The following is a 16,046-nucleotide window of genomic DNA, read 5'->3' on the forward strand; positions in this document are numbered from 1 at the left end:
CTTTTGAAAATGTGTGAAGAGTGAATCCATCCTCCTGAGTGTTTGAGCAAAATCCAGCAATACAACAAGCTGGCATTTTGACTAACACGCAGAAAAAAAAAGTAATTTCTCAAAATACAATAGGTATAAACCAATATAAAAACTCAACCCCACAACTACAAAAATGTCACTTCCTGGTTCTTCATCAGTTCAAACCAGTCAACAAAATTTTCATGGCGGGAGATGAAAAAAAAAAATCAAAATACGGCAACATTATGACGTGCTGTGAACAAACGGATGAGTCCATTGCAGCTGAATTATTATTATTTTTTTTTTGGTTAACATACAAAATTTTAGGTTTTAGGTGTCAGTGGCCCTTTAAAGAGGACAGCTCATTGAAAAACGTATTTTGAAATATTTGTATATCTGCCTATTTCTGAAAATGTGTCTGTCACTGAAGAGTTCTGCACTTCTGGTCGAATGTTAGATTACACCAGACCTTATTTACAATTGGCTTCAACAAACGATTACTTTGAGAGGAGACTACAGACCAATCATTTTTGTGATTAATGCACTAAATGGATCGTATGTAAATTGCATCTTATCGCACTAGTAAGCAGTTGCTCTTATCAATGATAAGATCATTATGATTATCATTATCATATATTATCATTGATCTTTTTGGGCAATGTATCATCTGTGCTTTCATCCTTGATCAAACTGTGCCAAGGTGGAATTATAACATTACACACCATCTCATCCTGCCCTTTTTACTTTGGCTTCAGACCAGACCTTTTTCCTCAAAAAAGAGAAAATCTCGTCCAGTTTCACCACTTTTTCTTCTATTATTCACATACTCTGACATTCAGTAAAGCATCAGCATTTCTTTTTTTTTTTACTCTTGCCATTATTATCGAAAGTAAATCTAAGCAGCATGGCTAACTCTTTGCTCTACGGGCATTTGTAATTATGAGTAAACCCCTTTAAGAGCAGAGGTGGGCAGGTCAGGTAAAGTAGGAAGTGGGGTGTGTGGAGCAGCAGCAGCTGGTAGTGAGAAGCAGTGTGCTGCCATGTAAAAAAAAAAAAAAAAAAAAGACGCCATGGTGTAGTTCACTGAGCTGGGTCTGTTTTCATCTGCGCTGAGAGTGTGCGACAAGTGTGCAAATGCGCAGATTAGAGGGAAAATTGCTTTCAGGTATATATTATTTTTTGTGGCCAGAGTTTAATCATCAAAATCTACACGTCCTATGTATGTCAAGGTTTACAATGCCCCCCCCCAGTGCACACCCCACACACAAAAAAGAATGAAATGGTGATACACAAACTGCTTCATTTTTTATATTCAATTCATCCATCTTCTTAGCTGCTTATGCTCACAAGGGTCACAAGAATGCTGGAGTTTATCCCACCTTACAAAAACGTCTGCTGTTTTTTGCGGGGACAGGAACGGGATTTCTATAATGCACAATTATTGGCAACAATGTATGTGCCATTGGTTGATACCTTGTTACAAGTGCTACAAAAATGGTTTATATTATATAATGGTTTATATTAGTCCATGCTTCATGTCTCAGTGGTTTGTGATACAGTGCAAGCTTTAGCTTACTGGCTTTGATACTGAAAGCTCTGACGTCATTGCCGAGGTCGTTGGAGGTGTTGCACATGGCAAAGATGTCCGATTTAACGGTGACAGAAACCACGCTGTGCGTCATGTGGTCGGTAGACTTGCTGAACACCTCGTACCAGCTCTGTGCAGATGAGAAGAGGGCTTTAAACATGAATGTGATGTCCATCTCTGCACCAGCAGGCGAGCAAAGCCGAGTGGCAAAATGACTGTCATCGTAGTCGTTGCACATCGTGGCATTTTGACCAAGCACAAATGAGTCACCTGGCTACCACCGAAGATCCACGTGATGCTGGGTGCAGGGTGGCCACGTGCCTCGCAGCTCAGGTTGACCATCCGGCCCAATGCCTCCTCCAGATGCACCTCCTGCGTCTTGCCCACCAGCTGAGGACCACCTGTGTAAACACACAGACAACCACAATGATACACAAGCATGTGGCGTAGGCTGGGTATGACATATTAAGAGGTATGTTTTGGAGGACTGACTGTGGACAACGATGTGGACGGAGCCGCTGGTGTGCAGGGCGGGCACGGAGGGAACGGTCACCTTGCAAATGTACTCTCCAGCCGTTTCGTAAGTGGCGTTCTGCAAGTGGAGCATGTTTCCTCGACCCACCATCTTGCCATCCTGCACACAGACACTTGCTCAAAACCCTGGCAATGTAAAAAGGCCAGAGGCAGCCTAAATGAAGAAGTTACAATCTCTTCAACAACAGATATTGTCACAAAAAGGGTGCAACAATACATGTGGACAAACAAAAAGCACAATCTATGGAAAGTCACAAATCAAGATGCACAAACTATTTAATTCTTAATATTCTAGTTCATCTATTTTCTGAGCTGCTTATCCTAATGATGGTTGCGGGAGTGTGAGAGCCTATCTCAGCTGTCAACGGGCAGGAAGCAGGGTACATGGAGGCAGACAACAGTTGCACTAATAATTATACCTAGTTGCAATTTAGAGTGTCCAACTAATGCATGTTTTTGTGATGTGGGAGGACACAGGAGTGCCCGGAGAACACCCTCACAGGCACGGGGAGAACATGTAAATTCCACACAGGCGGGGCCGGAAGCTGATTCTGATTCTGTGCCGTACTTTCATTCAATATGTATTTCAATTTTGCATGTATAATACGCATCCACGTGTAATACTCACCCTCAAAGTTGACCTCAAAATTACTACGATCCATGTATAATGCATTTTTGTTTTGTACTCATATGATCAAAACATTAAGTATTATCTGTATTTTGTTCTTTTTTTTTCAAAGAATAATTCTAATAATAAAAAAACACTTTATATCAACATGTAATTTTTTGTTTTTATTTAATAGGTTTATTTTGAAATTCAAATCCCTACTTTTCTTAAATCAGAAAACACAGTTGTACCTCTCTCTATGTTTGATAACTCAGGCAGAATTTTTAACACGGGTACAATCCTTTCAAGAAAACAAGAAGGGTCAAGGGAAACAAAATTTCATTTTAATGGGGTTCAAAATAAGTTGTCAATCAATAAAAAAAAGCATTATCATTAAAGAAAACATGACCATCAAGAAATTGATAATTGTTGTTCAGTCATCAGTCATATTTAAAAACAATATTTCACTAATTCTGCCAGGGCATGTTAACCAATGAGCACAACTGTACATATATGCAGTCATACCATCGTGTCATATTGGATAAAAAGTATAAGCTACTCTTTTTTGTAACCTCTGGGTGGCGGTGGCATAATAGAATGGAACTGTACATCTTTCTCATAACCTCGAGATGGGTGCAGACATTTATAGAACGTGTTTTTCTTTCATGGGCTGAGAGAGCCATAAATGCCAAATATTTTAAAATGTAATTTCAAAGGAGCCATGCAATATTTTAAAAACGAAATACAGGTGTATTTCTACATTTATGTAGGACCATCACTTCTACAGTACATTAAGTCTCTGAATTCTTTTAAATAACATTGTTATGATGTTGCTAACCAATGATGACAAAAGTACTTCTTACCATAAATGCAACTTCTGGTGCTGCATGTTTTTGCCGATGGCTTTGGACTCTGTTTCATACGTTGTTAGATTAAGCTTCGTTGCAGGCCTTGAGACTTCTATCCGTTAATCGTGCACGTAATTCAATTTGATTTGCTATCATGATGGTAAGATGGCGAACGGTTCTTGGCGACAAAGGTATGTCTTTTATTCGTTTGATTATCTTGTCTTTATGCGAAAAGTTGTCAAAACGTCTATTGGCAACATCAGGCACAAATGCTTTGGCATTCGTGCCTGATGTTGCGATGGCTGTTTAGTCTTGCCGAAACCTGTAGAACTCCTCATATTTTTTTCTTTGAGTGATTGTTTCCAGTTAATTGTTTTGACCCAATCTGCGTTTGACCCTTCAGCGGCTGCACACATCGACTGCCACAGTAAATGATGGTAACCCCACTAAGACAAACTGTCTCTGCTCATTTGCGTTGCCTACATGACAGAAATGACATTGTACAGTATGTAGTGATGAGGGATCTGCCATATGTAACCATCAAAAGAGCCAGATATGACTCGCGAGCCATAGATTCCCGACCCCTGCGCTATACCTATGTATAAAGAGCACTATTGAGTTTTAAAAATTTTGAGGGTGAGAATGCAAAATCTTCTTCTTCTTTTCCTTTCGGCTTGTCCCGTTAGGGGTCGCCACAGCGTGTCATCTTTTGCCATCTTAGCCTATCTCCTGCATCTTCCTCTCGAACCCCAACTGCCCTCATGTCTTCCCTCACCACATCCATAAACCTTCTCTTTGGTCTTCCTCTCGCTCTTTTGCCTGGGAGCGCCATCCTCAGCATCCTTCTACCAATATACTCACTCTCTCGCCTCTGAACATGTCCAAACCATCGAAGTCTGCTCTCTCGAATCTTGTCTCCAAAACATCCAGCTTTGGCCGTCCCTCGAATGAGCTCATTCTAATCCTATCCAACCTGGTCACTCCGAGCGAGAACCTCAACATCTTCATTTCTGCCACCTCCAGTTCAGCTTCCTGTTGTTTCTTCAGTGCCACCGTCTCTAATCCGTACATCATGGCCGGCCTCACCGCTGTTTTGTAAACTTTGCCCTTCATCCGAGCAGACACTCTTCTGTCACATAACACACCAGACACCTTTCGCCAGCTGTTCCAACCTGCTTGGACCCGTTTCTTCACTTCCTGACCACACTCTCCATTGCTCTGTATTGTTGACCCCAAGTATTTGAAGTCGTCCACCCTCGCTATCTCTTCTCCCTGTAGCCTCACTCTTCCCCCTCTACTTTTCTCATTCACGCACATATATTCTGTTTTACTTCGGCTAATCTTCATTCCTCTCCTTTCCAGTGCATGTCTCCATCTTTCCAATTGTTCCTCTGCATGCTCCCTGCTTTCACTGCATATCACAATATCATCTGCGAACATCAAACAGGAAGGGGCTCAGAGCTGATCCCTGATGCAGTCCCACCTCCACCTTAAATTCCTCTGTCACACCTAAGGCACACCTCACCATTGTTCTGCTACCATCATACATGTCCTGTACTATTTTAACATACTTCTCTGCCACACCAGACTTACGCATGCAGTACCACAGTTCCTCTCTTGGTACTCTGTCATAGGCTTTCTCTAGATCCACAAAGACACAATGTAGCGCCTTCTGACCTTCTCTGTACTTTTCCACGAGCATCCTCAAGGCAAATAATGCATCTGTGGTACTCTTTCTAGGCATGAAACCATACTGTTGCTCGCAGATACTTACTTCTGTCCTGAGTCTAGCCTCCACTACTCTTTCCCATAACTTCATTGTGTGGCTCATCAACTTTATTCCTCTATAGTTCCCACAGCTCTGAACATCCCCTTTGTTCTTAAAAATGGGAACTAGAACACTTTTCCTCCATTCTTCAGGCATCTTTTCGCCCGCTAGTATTCTGTTGAATAAGTTGGTCAAAAACTCCACAGCCATCTCTCCAAATTGCTTCCATACCTCTACCGGTATGTCATCAGGACCAACTGCCTTTCCATTTTTCATCCTTTGTAGTGCCTTTCTGACTTCCCCCTTAGTAATCATTTCCACTTCCTGGTCCTTCACTCTTGCCTCTTCAACTCTTCCTTCTCTCTCATTTTCTTCATTCATCAACTTCTCAAAGTATTCTTTCCATCTATTTAGCACACTACCGGCACCAGTCAACACATTTCCATCTCTATCCTTAATCACCCTTACCTGCTGCACATCCTTCCCATCTCTATCCCTCTGTCTGGCCAACCTGTAGAGATCCTTTTCTCCTTCTTTCGTGTCCAACCTGGTGTACATGTCTTCATATGCCTCTTGTTTACCCTTTGCCACCTCTACCTTTGCCCTACGTCGCATCTCGATGTACTCCTTTCGCCTCTCCTCAGTCCTCTCAGTATCCCACTTCTTCTTCGCTAATCTCTTTCCTTGTATGACTCCCTGTATTTTGGGGTTCCACCACCAAGTCTCCTTCTCCCCTTTCCTACCAGATGACACACCAAGTACTCTCCTGCCTGTCTCTCTGATCACCTTGGCTGTCGTCGTCCAGTCTTCCGGGAGCTTCGGTTGTCCATCGAGAGCCTGTCTCACCTCTTTCCGGAAGGCCGCACAACATTCTTCCTTTCTCAGCTTCCACCACATGGTTCTCTGCTCTACCTTTGTCTTCTTAATCTTCCTACCCACCACCAGAATCATCCTACATACTACCATCCTATGCTGTCGAGCTACACTCTCCCCTACCACTACTTTACAGTCAGTAACCTCCTTCAGATTACATCGTCTGCACAAAATATAATCTACCTGCGTGGTTCTACCTCCGCTCTTGTAGGTCACTATATGTTCCTCCCTCTTCTGGAAATAAGTGTTCACTACAGCCATCTCCATCCTTTTTGCAAAGTCCACCACCATCTGCCCTTCAAAGTTCCTTTCATGGATGCCGTACTTACCCATCACTTCTTCATCGCCCCTGTTTCCTTTACCAATATGTCCATTACAATCTGCACCAATCACAACTCTCTCGCTGTCTGGGATGCTCAGAACTACTTCATCTAGTTCCTTCCAGAATTTCTCTTTCAACTCTAGGTCACATCCTACCTGTGGTGCATAGCCGCTAACCACATTATACATAACACCCTCAATTTCAAATTTTAGTCTCATCACTCGATCTGATACTCTTTTCACCTCCAAGACATTCTTAGCCAGCTCTTCCTTTAAAATAACCCCTACTCCATTTCTCTTCCCATCTACTCCGTGGTAGAATAATTTAAACCCTGCTCCCAAACTTCTAGCCTTACTACCTTTCCACCTGCTCTCTTGGATGCACAGAATATCAACCTTTCTCCTAATCATCATGTCAACCAACTCCTGTGCTTTTCCTGTCATAGTCCCAACATTCAAAGTCCCTACACTCAGTTGTAGGCTCTGTGCATTCCTCTTTTTCTTCTGACGCTGGATCCGGTTTCCTCCTCTTCTTTGTGTCGACCCACAGTAGCTGAATTTCCACCGACGCCCTGCAGGTTAGCAGTGCCGGGGGCGGGCGTTGTTAACCCGGGCCACGACCGATCCGGTATGGGATTCTTTAGATGAACGCTCATATTTGTTTGGCACAGTTTTTACGCCGGATGCCCTTCCTGACGCAACCCTCTGCATTTATCCGGGCTTGGGACCGGCCTACAGATTGCACTGGTTTGTGCCCCCATAGGGCTGCATTTGAGAATGCAAAATATATACAAGAAATGACGGTATTTACGAGATTTTTTTTTTTATCAAGTATGACACTGTAGAGTGCTTTTTTTTTTAAATTCTAAACACATTACAAATGTTTGTCTAATGCTGTAGACCTACAAACCTTGTACCAGACGACGGATGTTTGCTCGGAGGACAGAGCATTACATGACGCAGTCAAATCTTCCCCTTTTAACATGACTTCAGATTCTTTGGGTACAACCACAGCAGGGTCAAGGTCTGAACACAGCACACCCAACAAGAGAAAGGGACATGCTGTTAGTAGTGTGAGGACAGTTGTAATGGTTTCCACTGATATTCTTCACCCTAATAATGTGGTAAGTACAATATCTGGATGTGGTTTGAGTGATGAATTCTAATAAGTTCTCAGTGTCATTTATGTTTGTGTGGTCATATGGTTCAGACAACTGTATGTGAATCTGTGTGTGTACGTATGTACATGTGTTGTTTCCTCACAGTGCACAGTAAGTTGCATTTCTCCTTTGACCTCTTTGGGTACGGTGGTGTCCCGAGGTCGACAGACATAGTCGCCGCCGTCTCTGCGTGACACGGCCTGCAGCGTTAACACGTTGCCACGGCTGTCTAACTCCACATTGGGCTCCTGCAACAAAGATTTTAAACTGTCTCAATGAAACCAAGTGATTGATTTAGCATATTTTGCCAGGTTAAATCTGTGCCAGGAGGATTTATTAGCCTCTTCTATCTAAATGAGACCCTCAAAAATGGATGTTAATCCATCCATCTGTTTTCTTTGCCGCTCATCCTCAAGAGGGTCGCCGGCAGTGCTGGAGCCTATCCCAGCTGTCAACGGGCAGGAGGTGGGGTACACCCTGAACTGGTTGCAGGGCACATCGAGACAAACATCCACACTCACAATTACATCTAGGGGCAATTTAGAGTATCCAATTAATGTTGCATGTTTTTGGGACGTGGGAGGAAACCGGAGTGCCCGGAGAAAACCCACGCAGGCACGGGGAGAAGATCCCGGAATCGAACCTGGGTCCTCAGAACTGTGAGGCCAACGCTTTACCAGCTGATCCACCGTGCTGCCTGGATGTTAATTTAAGTGAAAAAAATATTACATTTAATCTTTTGAAAAAACATGAATTAAGTCAAATTCTGCCACAAGGTATTTTAAAATATAAATAAATCTTGTTTTATCTGATGGCATTTGCTCTAATCTACAAAGTATTCTAAAATTCCAGTCTCCAGACCAAAACCCAATGGAAAATCTTTGGAGGGAGCTGAAACTCGGTGTTTCTCAGAGACAGCCCAGAAACCTGTTTGATCTAGAAACGATCTGTTTGGGGGAGAGGGCCAAAATCTCTCCTACAGTATGTGCAAACCTGGTGAACAACTACAGGAAACATTTGACCTCTGTCATTGAAAATAAAGGCTACTGTACCAAATATTAACATTATTTTTCTCAAGTGTTATGTCTATGTGGTTTATGGTTTGATATTTGGTTCAGCACCAGCCATAACGTTTAGATTTGCAGCTCTATCACACAAATAAATTGTTAAAAAAAATCATACATTGTGATTTCTGGATTTTTCTTTTTATATTATCTCTCTCACTGTGGACATGCACCTACGATGAAAATTTCAGATCCCTCCATGATTTTTAAGTGGGAGAACTTGCAATATTGCAGGGTGTTCAAATACTTACTTTCTTCACTGTATCTGATGAGTAAGTCATCGAGATTTACACGAAAGTTTTTGAAAGGGTAGAAAAGTCTGGACGCACACAAATACTTGCTGGATCTGTTCTCAATCACAAATAAATCCCACATAGTGATGGACCCACTGAGATTTTTTCAATACAAATACCAATATTTAAATAAATGACCCCTAGTTTTACACAAACCCACATTCATTAATTATGATTGGAAAAAAAGGAGAACAGAGAGTTGGCTCCTCTGTACAAGAAAGCGTATTGCTGTCACGTAAACCTCTCTGTGACAGATGGTTTATTTTGTTTTTTTAAATACGTATTGTTCTCAAATGAGTCAACTTGGTATTATAAATACTTCTTGGTAATTTGAGATTGAGAAAATAATTCCGACCTGAAATGAAATGATCGCTACACAGGCGTCAATCAATCAATCCATCAATCTTTTCAGATGGTATTCCATACAAATACCAATATTTCAATAAATGACCCCTGGTTTTACACAAACTCGCATTCATTAACTATGATTGGAAAGAAAAAGACGGAGACGGCGCCTCCGTCCACGGAAGCGTATTGCTGCCACATGTAAACCTCTCTGCGACCGACGGTTTATTTTCTTTTTTTAAATACGCATTGTTCTTAAATGAGTGAACTTGGCATTATATATAATAATTGGTAATTCGAGATGAAGAATAATTTCTATCTGAAATAAAGTGATCGCTACACAGGCGTGTGTATTTGGTTGAGCACCAGCCACCATGTTTAATTGCTGAAATCCATCGATCTTTTCTGGTCTTTTCAGTTGGTATGCTATAGAATGATCTCTTTGAATATCTCTCTCGTCTGTTGTGACAACCAACAGCACAACAAGTCTCGGGTATTGTAAATATTCTCCTCCGGTTCAATGTCTCCCACAATCTCGAGCAGCTCTGTTTGACAGGCAATATGCCGCCGTGAAAATGGTGATGTCACATGCACGACCTCAATTCCCAGGTTGTCTCCAATCAAGTACTAAACAGGGCCAACCCCGCTTAGCTTCCGAGATTGGACAAGATTGGGCGTTCTTAGGGTAGCATGGCCGTAAAATCCAGGAAGCCGCATTGATAAGGTTTAATGTGGCATCCCCAGCAAGACGACATGAACCAATGACGAAAAAAAAAAAAAAAACAAAAACACAGCATACATTAGTATGTAACTTTGTTACTTTGTACTTTGATAAGGTATAATGCGGCATCCCCAGCAACATGGCATGGACCAATGAAGCAAAAAACCAAAACAAACAACAAAAAAAAAAAAACGCCAGCATACCAAATAGCCGCGAAAAACAAAAGACTACTGTATATGTAATATTTTTCAGTAATAGTTATCGTCTGTGTATTCTATGTTGCAATGAACTAGGGGTTGGAATTTGACTAACTGTTTCTAAGGCTCCACTGTATTTAATGTGAAGAACTCAATAATGTTCTTCCTGTTTCTCACAGTTTCACACTACATGTCACGATGACCTAGTTGGCAGCACAAACACGGTGGTATTGTGTTTAACATGGGAACAAGCTCGAGCCCTGATCCCTGTCAGCATCTTAAAGAGCACACGGGATTTGTGGGGTCAGATTAGACGAGGCCTTCGCGGACCTCTGCACGTTCCCGTCTACATAGGGTTCTGCAATCTCTCTGTGTCAAAAACATTCCAGGCGTGTCTCTTGCATGTCATCCCTTTCCATCACTGGGGGCTTTTTCATCAGGGAGACCGGCTTCCATTCTTACTTCCTTCCTTGAAAAGATGAAGGTCGGCATGGGGTTCCCATCGCCCTGGCAACGTAGTGCGACAATATCCCCTTCTTTGACCAATCCCTGAGGCAACTCCCTCCACAGCTCCACCATGGTGGGTGGGTCTACACACATACAGACACACACGCAGGTACACACAGTCAAGTTCCGCAGTCTGACTCAGCATGCTTGTAAAGTTCCATAAACAAGATAATTTCCATGAACAGACAACACTGACAGTGTTTGGCTCCGACCACCACTGTCTCACTGTTCAAAAAACAATGGACCAACACAAAGCTGATGTGGCTCTTCCAAATGTGTCCTACAGAAAATTTGGCAAAAACCTGACAATGTAAAACTGGTGGAATGGCCCTTAGAATGGTATGCTAATTTGGGCCAAATAAGGAAAAGCTATGCTGTATGCACTACAGCCGTACGGCCTGCGGGCTAAAACTCGCCCTCAAGGGCATATAATGCGGCCTGCAGGATTAATCGAGTGGAGAGAAAAATAAAAAGACATTGTAGTGGTGGGGAGCATCATTTTGACTATTATGCTTATGTACAAAAAGAAGTGTTAGTGTTTCCTAAATCAAAAGTTAAATAAGTTAATTTCTTTTTAAAGCGATACATATTTTTCAGTTCCAAATACCTGTGACTTTTTGCCTTTAAATACAATCACTGTCATCAGTTATCATGCACAAATGGATGACTAACTGAACCAAAATTGTCTCAAGAATTCTGATGTTGCTTTGTAAAATTATTTTAAAAACTCCAAGGACGGTCCTACTGTACTTGTTTTCTTTTGCATTCAAGCAAAAAGAAAAAAGTCAAGCACTCTGTGTATTGATTTCAATGCCTTCACACCCTGCCCATTGTCTTACAGTGAATGGTGATGCCGACGCTGCTGGACTCGACGGTCCTGATGGCGCCGGGCACAAAAAAGCTGACCTCGCAGGAGAAGTTAGCGTTTTTGTCCTCCTTGACTACCTGGTACTCCAGGGTGCTTTGCACCGAGTACATGCCTCTGGATTCCACCATGTAGCTGGTCCACACATTCACAACTGGAGGAACAGAGTCAAAAGTCATTAACTTCTTACTGTCAATTGTAAGGACGTTAAGTATTAAGGATGAATTGCATGGTAACATCGAGCCCACTAGTGCAGACATGGTTTAAAACGTCAATTCTGTGCAGGTGTAAAGTTGACTGGTGATACACAGAACCTAGAACTGTGAGGCGAACATACTAACCACTAGGCTTTACATGATCAGGATATTTGGGGCTGTTCACCAATCAGCAGTCACCCACATTTGAAAAATGTATGGGTGTGGTCAGTCATGCCCGCTGATATAATGTTATGGGTGTGGTCCACCAGTCATGGCCGTATATATAAAGTTGTGGCTGTGTGTTCTTTTTGTAATTATGAGTGTACCCCTTTAAGAACAGAGGGGGCGGTGTCAGGTAAACTAGGAAATAGAAGTAAGCTGAGCAGCAGCTCATTGTTAGAGACCGTGTGCTTCCGTGTTAAAAAAAAAAAAAAAGACATCAGCCTGTGGTTCACTGCGATGGATCGGTTTTCATGTATGCTGTTAGTGTGCGACAAGTGCGCAATTGCACAGTGGCGCAGCTTAGAGGGAATATTGGTCAAGACTACACAAAATAAGCGACGTCTTTCAATATCTATGTACAGTATTTCTACTCGTAACGAATTTTACACGCATCATTTTTTTGTGCTCAACTGTGCAGATTTTCAAGTGTGATGGTGCGGGGGCGCATACATGTTCAACAAATCACAGTGACTGGATCAGCCAGTTTAAATATTATAGAGACACAAATATTACAGTACAGAGGTGCAGATATTTACAGTACAAAATCAAAAAACACATAAAAATCCATCCATTTTTTTTGCCCGCTTATCCTCACTGCAAAGTGCTGGAGCCTATTCCAGCTGTCAACGGGCAGGAGGCGGGGTACACCCTGAACTGATTGCTAGCCAATCGCAGAAATACATAAATATTACTATAAAAAAATTAACTTGCTTTTGGATTCAGATATATTGTGCACGATGGAGAAGTGGAGTAAATATCTCGAAACAGATCAATGACTGGCGATTTATGACCGATCGGGTGATCAGCAAAAAAATGCCAATTATCGACTAATTAAATCAGGCCGATAAAATCGTTGTATAGTTTACTGACCACAAGGCAGTGGGTACAGTACATATTTTGCATGAAAAAATTTGGGTTACAGCTATCGAATATTTTTATAATCGATTAACCTTCCGACTATCCACCTGTTTAATTAATGAAAAGGGTTTTTTTGTTATTAATCAACAAAACGCATGTCAGTGTAAAGGTATAATTGTTGTCTTCATAGGGTTGCCATTCTCATAATCCACAATTAAAATTCTCAGGGTTTGAATGTGTCTGGGATTGAAAGGTGAGGCGTGGTCTGATAAATCATGTGGGTGTCAGCAAATGAGAGTGTAGAGTTAGGGGTAGGCTATTAACCAGCTAACAGTAAGTTTGTGTGAGTGCCTAGGCATTTAGTTGTATACGTATACTATATAAGATTTTTAAATGTTTATTTTGTTAACGTTTATTCACTAAAAGTACTGAATGTGCACTGTTGGCTGCATCTATCCTTGAGCACTTTTGGCATTACAATATGTTCTAACTAGCAATGCTATGCTTTATTAAATTAGCGAACAATAATACATTGTGTTGGTGAACATATAGAGTCATACCTCTACTTACAAATGTCTGTAACAACGAAAAATTCAGGTTACGAAAAGCCTACTCAGAAAAATACTTTCTCTAGTTCCGAAGGAAATTCAGGATATGAAAGGAAAAAAATGGCACTGAATTCCACCGAACACAAACATCCTGTACTGTATCTTGGTTTGAAAGTGGTGCGATAAAGCTGCTCTTCCATTGGCTATCACGTAGCATCTTCCTGGCATTACATCCCTCTATTGGCTAAGAGGGATGTCAATGTTTACCGATGATGAACTTTATGTATCTTCGTCTCTGAATCCATTGTGATACACTAGCACACATTCGTACTGTACAGCTTCCAATTCATTCGCCTTTTTTCACCATGGGCCACAAGAAATTGATGGCCAGTGCCAGGCGGAAGAAGACAAAACTTGTTTTGTCCATCAAAACAACACAAGAAATCATCGAGAAATATGAAAAAGACATGCGTGCATGTGGCCTAATGGTGTTGGTCCACGGGATTTTGAGAGTATCGAAGTGGAAGTTGAACCTGAAGTTGAGGAAATTGTTTCGCTGGGAAAGGCTGAGGAGGACATCGACGAGTTGGTTAAGGAGCATCACAAGGATCCCAGAGGAGCTAAAGGGGCTGGAGGCGATGCAATACTCAGCAATGCAAGAGCAGTTTAGTGAGGATGGCGTAGAGGAGGAGGCAGCCACTATTCCGTCAGCCAGAATATAAGAAGTGTTGACGAAATTCCATGACATTTCCGAATCTATTCAAAAGAATAATCCGGAAAATAAGTTAACTAGTCGGGCTACCACTCACTTCGATGACGTTTGCCGTGCACATTTCCGCAGGATTATTAAAAGCCGTCAAGGCAAACATCCTTGGATTGGTACTTCACAAAACACTGAAAGTTGAAAAAAGTTAAGGTTTATGTTAGTTTTGAATTCGTAGTTTTTGGAATTTATTAATCTTAGTGGAATTAAGTTGTGTACTCGCTGTCCACCACGATGCCTTTTGCTTGTCACTCAGCCTTCTCTTCGCATCGTTGCTCAAGTTAAATGAACATAATTGTGATTATTCTTTACCTTATGTACACTTTGAATGCTTATTTTTAGCGGTGGGGGGTTGAGGGGTGCTTGGAATGGATTAGGCTGTTTACATGTAAAATGCGTTTCTATTTACAATAAATTAAAGTTACGAAACGACTTCCGGAATGGATTATTTTCGCAAGTAGAGGTACCACTGTAGTAGGCATTCTCAGGCGTTATGTTAGTGAGACTTTGTCTTCTTTTTTAAGTGTGAATGGAGGACAAATTTGGATATTCTCTCGCTGCCACATACCATACTTTCTCGAGTATAATGCGTCCTAAAGTATAATGCGCACCCCCAAAGCTGAGCTAAAAAAAAAAAATCAGGAAAACCCTTCTACCACTGTACAAATGCGCACCCCAATTTGCTGCTACCCATATGCTCAAAATATTGTGAATTATGTTTTGTTTTTCAAAAAACTGTCTGTACAACATTCATTAATAATAATCATTGTGCACGTGCTGATGTACCCGTAAAATAATCTTGGGACAGGCCCAGGACACGCTTGGCCTGGTCCCTGTAATTGTCAGAACAGAATCTATCAACCAGGTAAAATAAATGCTCAATGACATTTTATTAATACTGTTGGTAACACATATTACAGTTTAAATAAATATTTAACACAGTTTGACGTAAACATTTTTTGCATTAAATATTTGTGCATAAAACATTTGTGCAAAATGTAGATCAAAACAACGTAAGCTCAAACTGTGTAGATAACGAGGGCAATGGGCACATTTTAAAAAAAGCGACCATTTCAATTGTGTGCATTCTCCCGTTTTTTGTGTTTTTTTCATGTGCCCATGACGCTCGTAGTAGATTGTTTGACCTCACGTTGTTTTGATAGCCACCTGAAGCCATTGAGGCGAGATATCGTTGTTTCAGACTACAGCGCTTCTTCCGGATTGGCGGCGTCATCGGCACGAGTCATTACATATTTCTTTTAAAAGCAGCTGCACAGCTAGCCATTATAGTCATATTTTTTTTTGTCTTGGTTTAAATTAAAACAAACTTACAGGCAGTCGTTTTTGATCTGTAGTCCAGCAGCAACAAAAATGCTACGCGAACGATGGTGAAATGGAAGCTCACCGAGGAGGTCAGAGAGTTCAGGTTGGGGGCACAGATTAGCGTAATAAATATAAATGTGTAACTTAAGACATCGACTATCATACTGAAATGTATATGTATACCTTTTTTACCACTCTATGTACCTGTATACAATGTGATTATATTTTTTTATTTTTCATCCATACCTAAATATAATGGACTCTACTAAACTTTTGAAAATATTTTGGGAAAAATGTGTGCACTATTTTCAAGAAATTACGATAGATTGTTGTGAAAGTCAGCAATAACATTAGTCGGTATGGAAACAGTGGTACCTCTACAAACGAAATTAATTTATTCTGAAAGTCCTTCTGTAATGCGAATTCTTCGTAAGT

At 41.3% G+C, this 16,046-nt stretch overlaps 1 protein-coding gene across 5 annotated transcripts in view; it reads right to left on the reverse strand.

Moving 5' to 3' along the window:
• Positions 1 to 16,046, reverse strand: part of mcama (melanoma cell adhesion molecule a) — a 75,381-nt gene that overhangs the window by 10,628 nt on the left and 48,707 nt on the right. For all 5 annotated transcript variants that reach the window (XM_061813071.1, XM_061813070.1, XM_061813069.1 and 2 more), the window contains exons 6-12: positions 11,675 to 11,854; positions 10,791 to 10,918; positions 7,812 to 7,956; positions 7,459 to 7,574; positions 2,090 to 2,231; positions 1,868 to 1,998; positions 1,586 to 1,727 (exon numbers count right to left, since the gene is read on the reverse strand). In XM_061813071.1, coding sequence (XP_061669055.1) covers positions 1,586 to 1,727; positions 1,868 to 1,998; positions 2,090 to 2,231; positions 7,459 to 7,574; positions 7,812 to 7,956; positions 10,791 to 10,918; positions 11,675 to 11,854 — 984 coding nt within the window. The remainder of the gene's footprint in view (positions 1 to 1,585; positions 1,728 to 1,867; positions 1,999 to 2,089; positions 2,232 to 7,458; positions 7,575 to 7,811; positions 7,957 to 10,790; positions 10,919 to 11,674; positions 11,855 to 16,046) is intronic.

Source organism: Syngnathoides biaculeatus, chromosome 23, assembly GCF_019802595.1.
Source record: "Syngnathoides biaculeatus isolate LvHL_M chromosome 23, ASM1980259v1, whole genome shotgun sequence".
In the NCBI taxonomy this organism is placed as follows: Eukaryota; Metazoa; Chordata; class Actinopteri; order Syngnathiformes; family Syngnathidae; genus Syngnathoides; species Syngnathoides biaculeatus.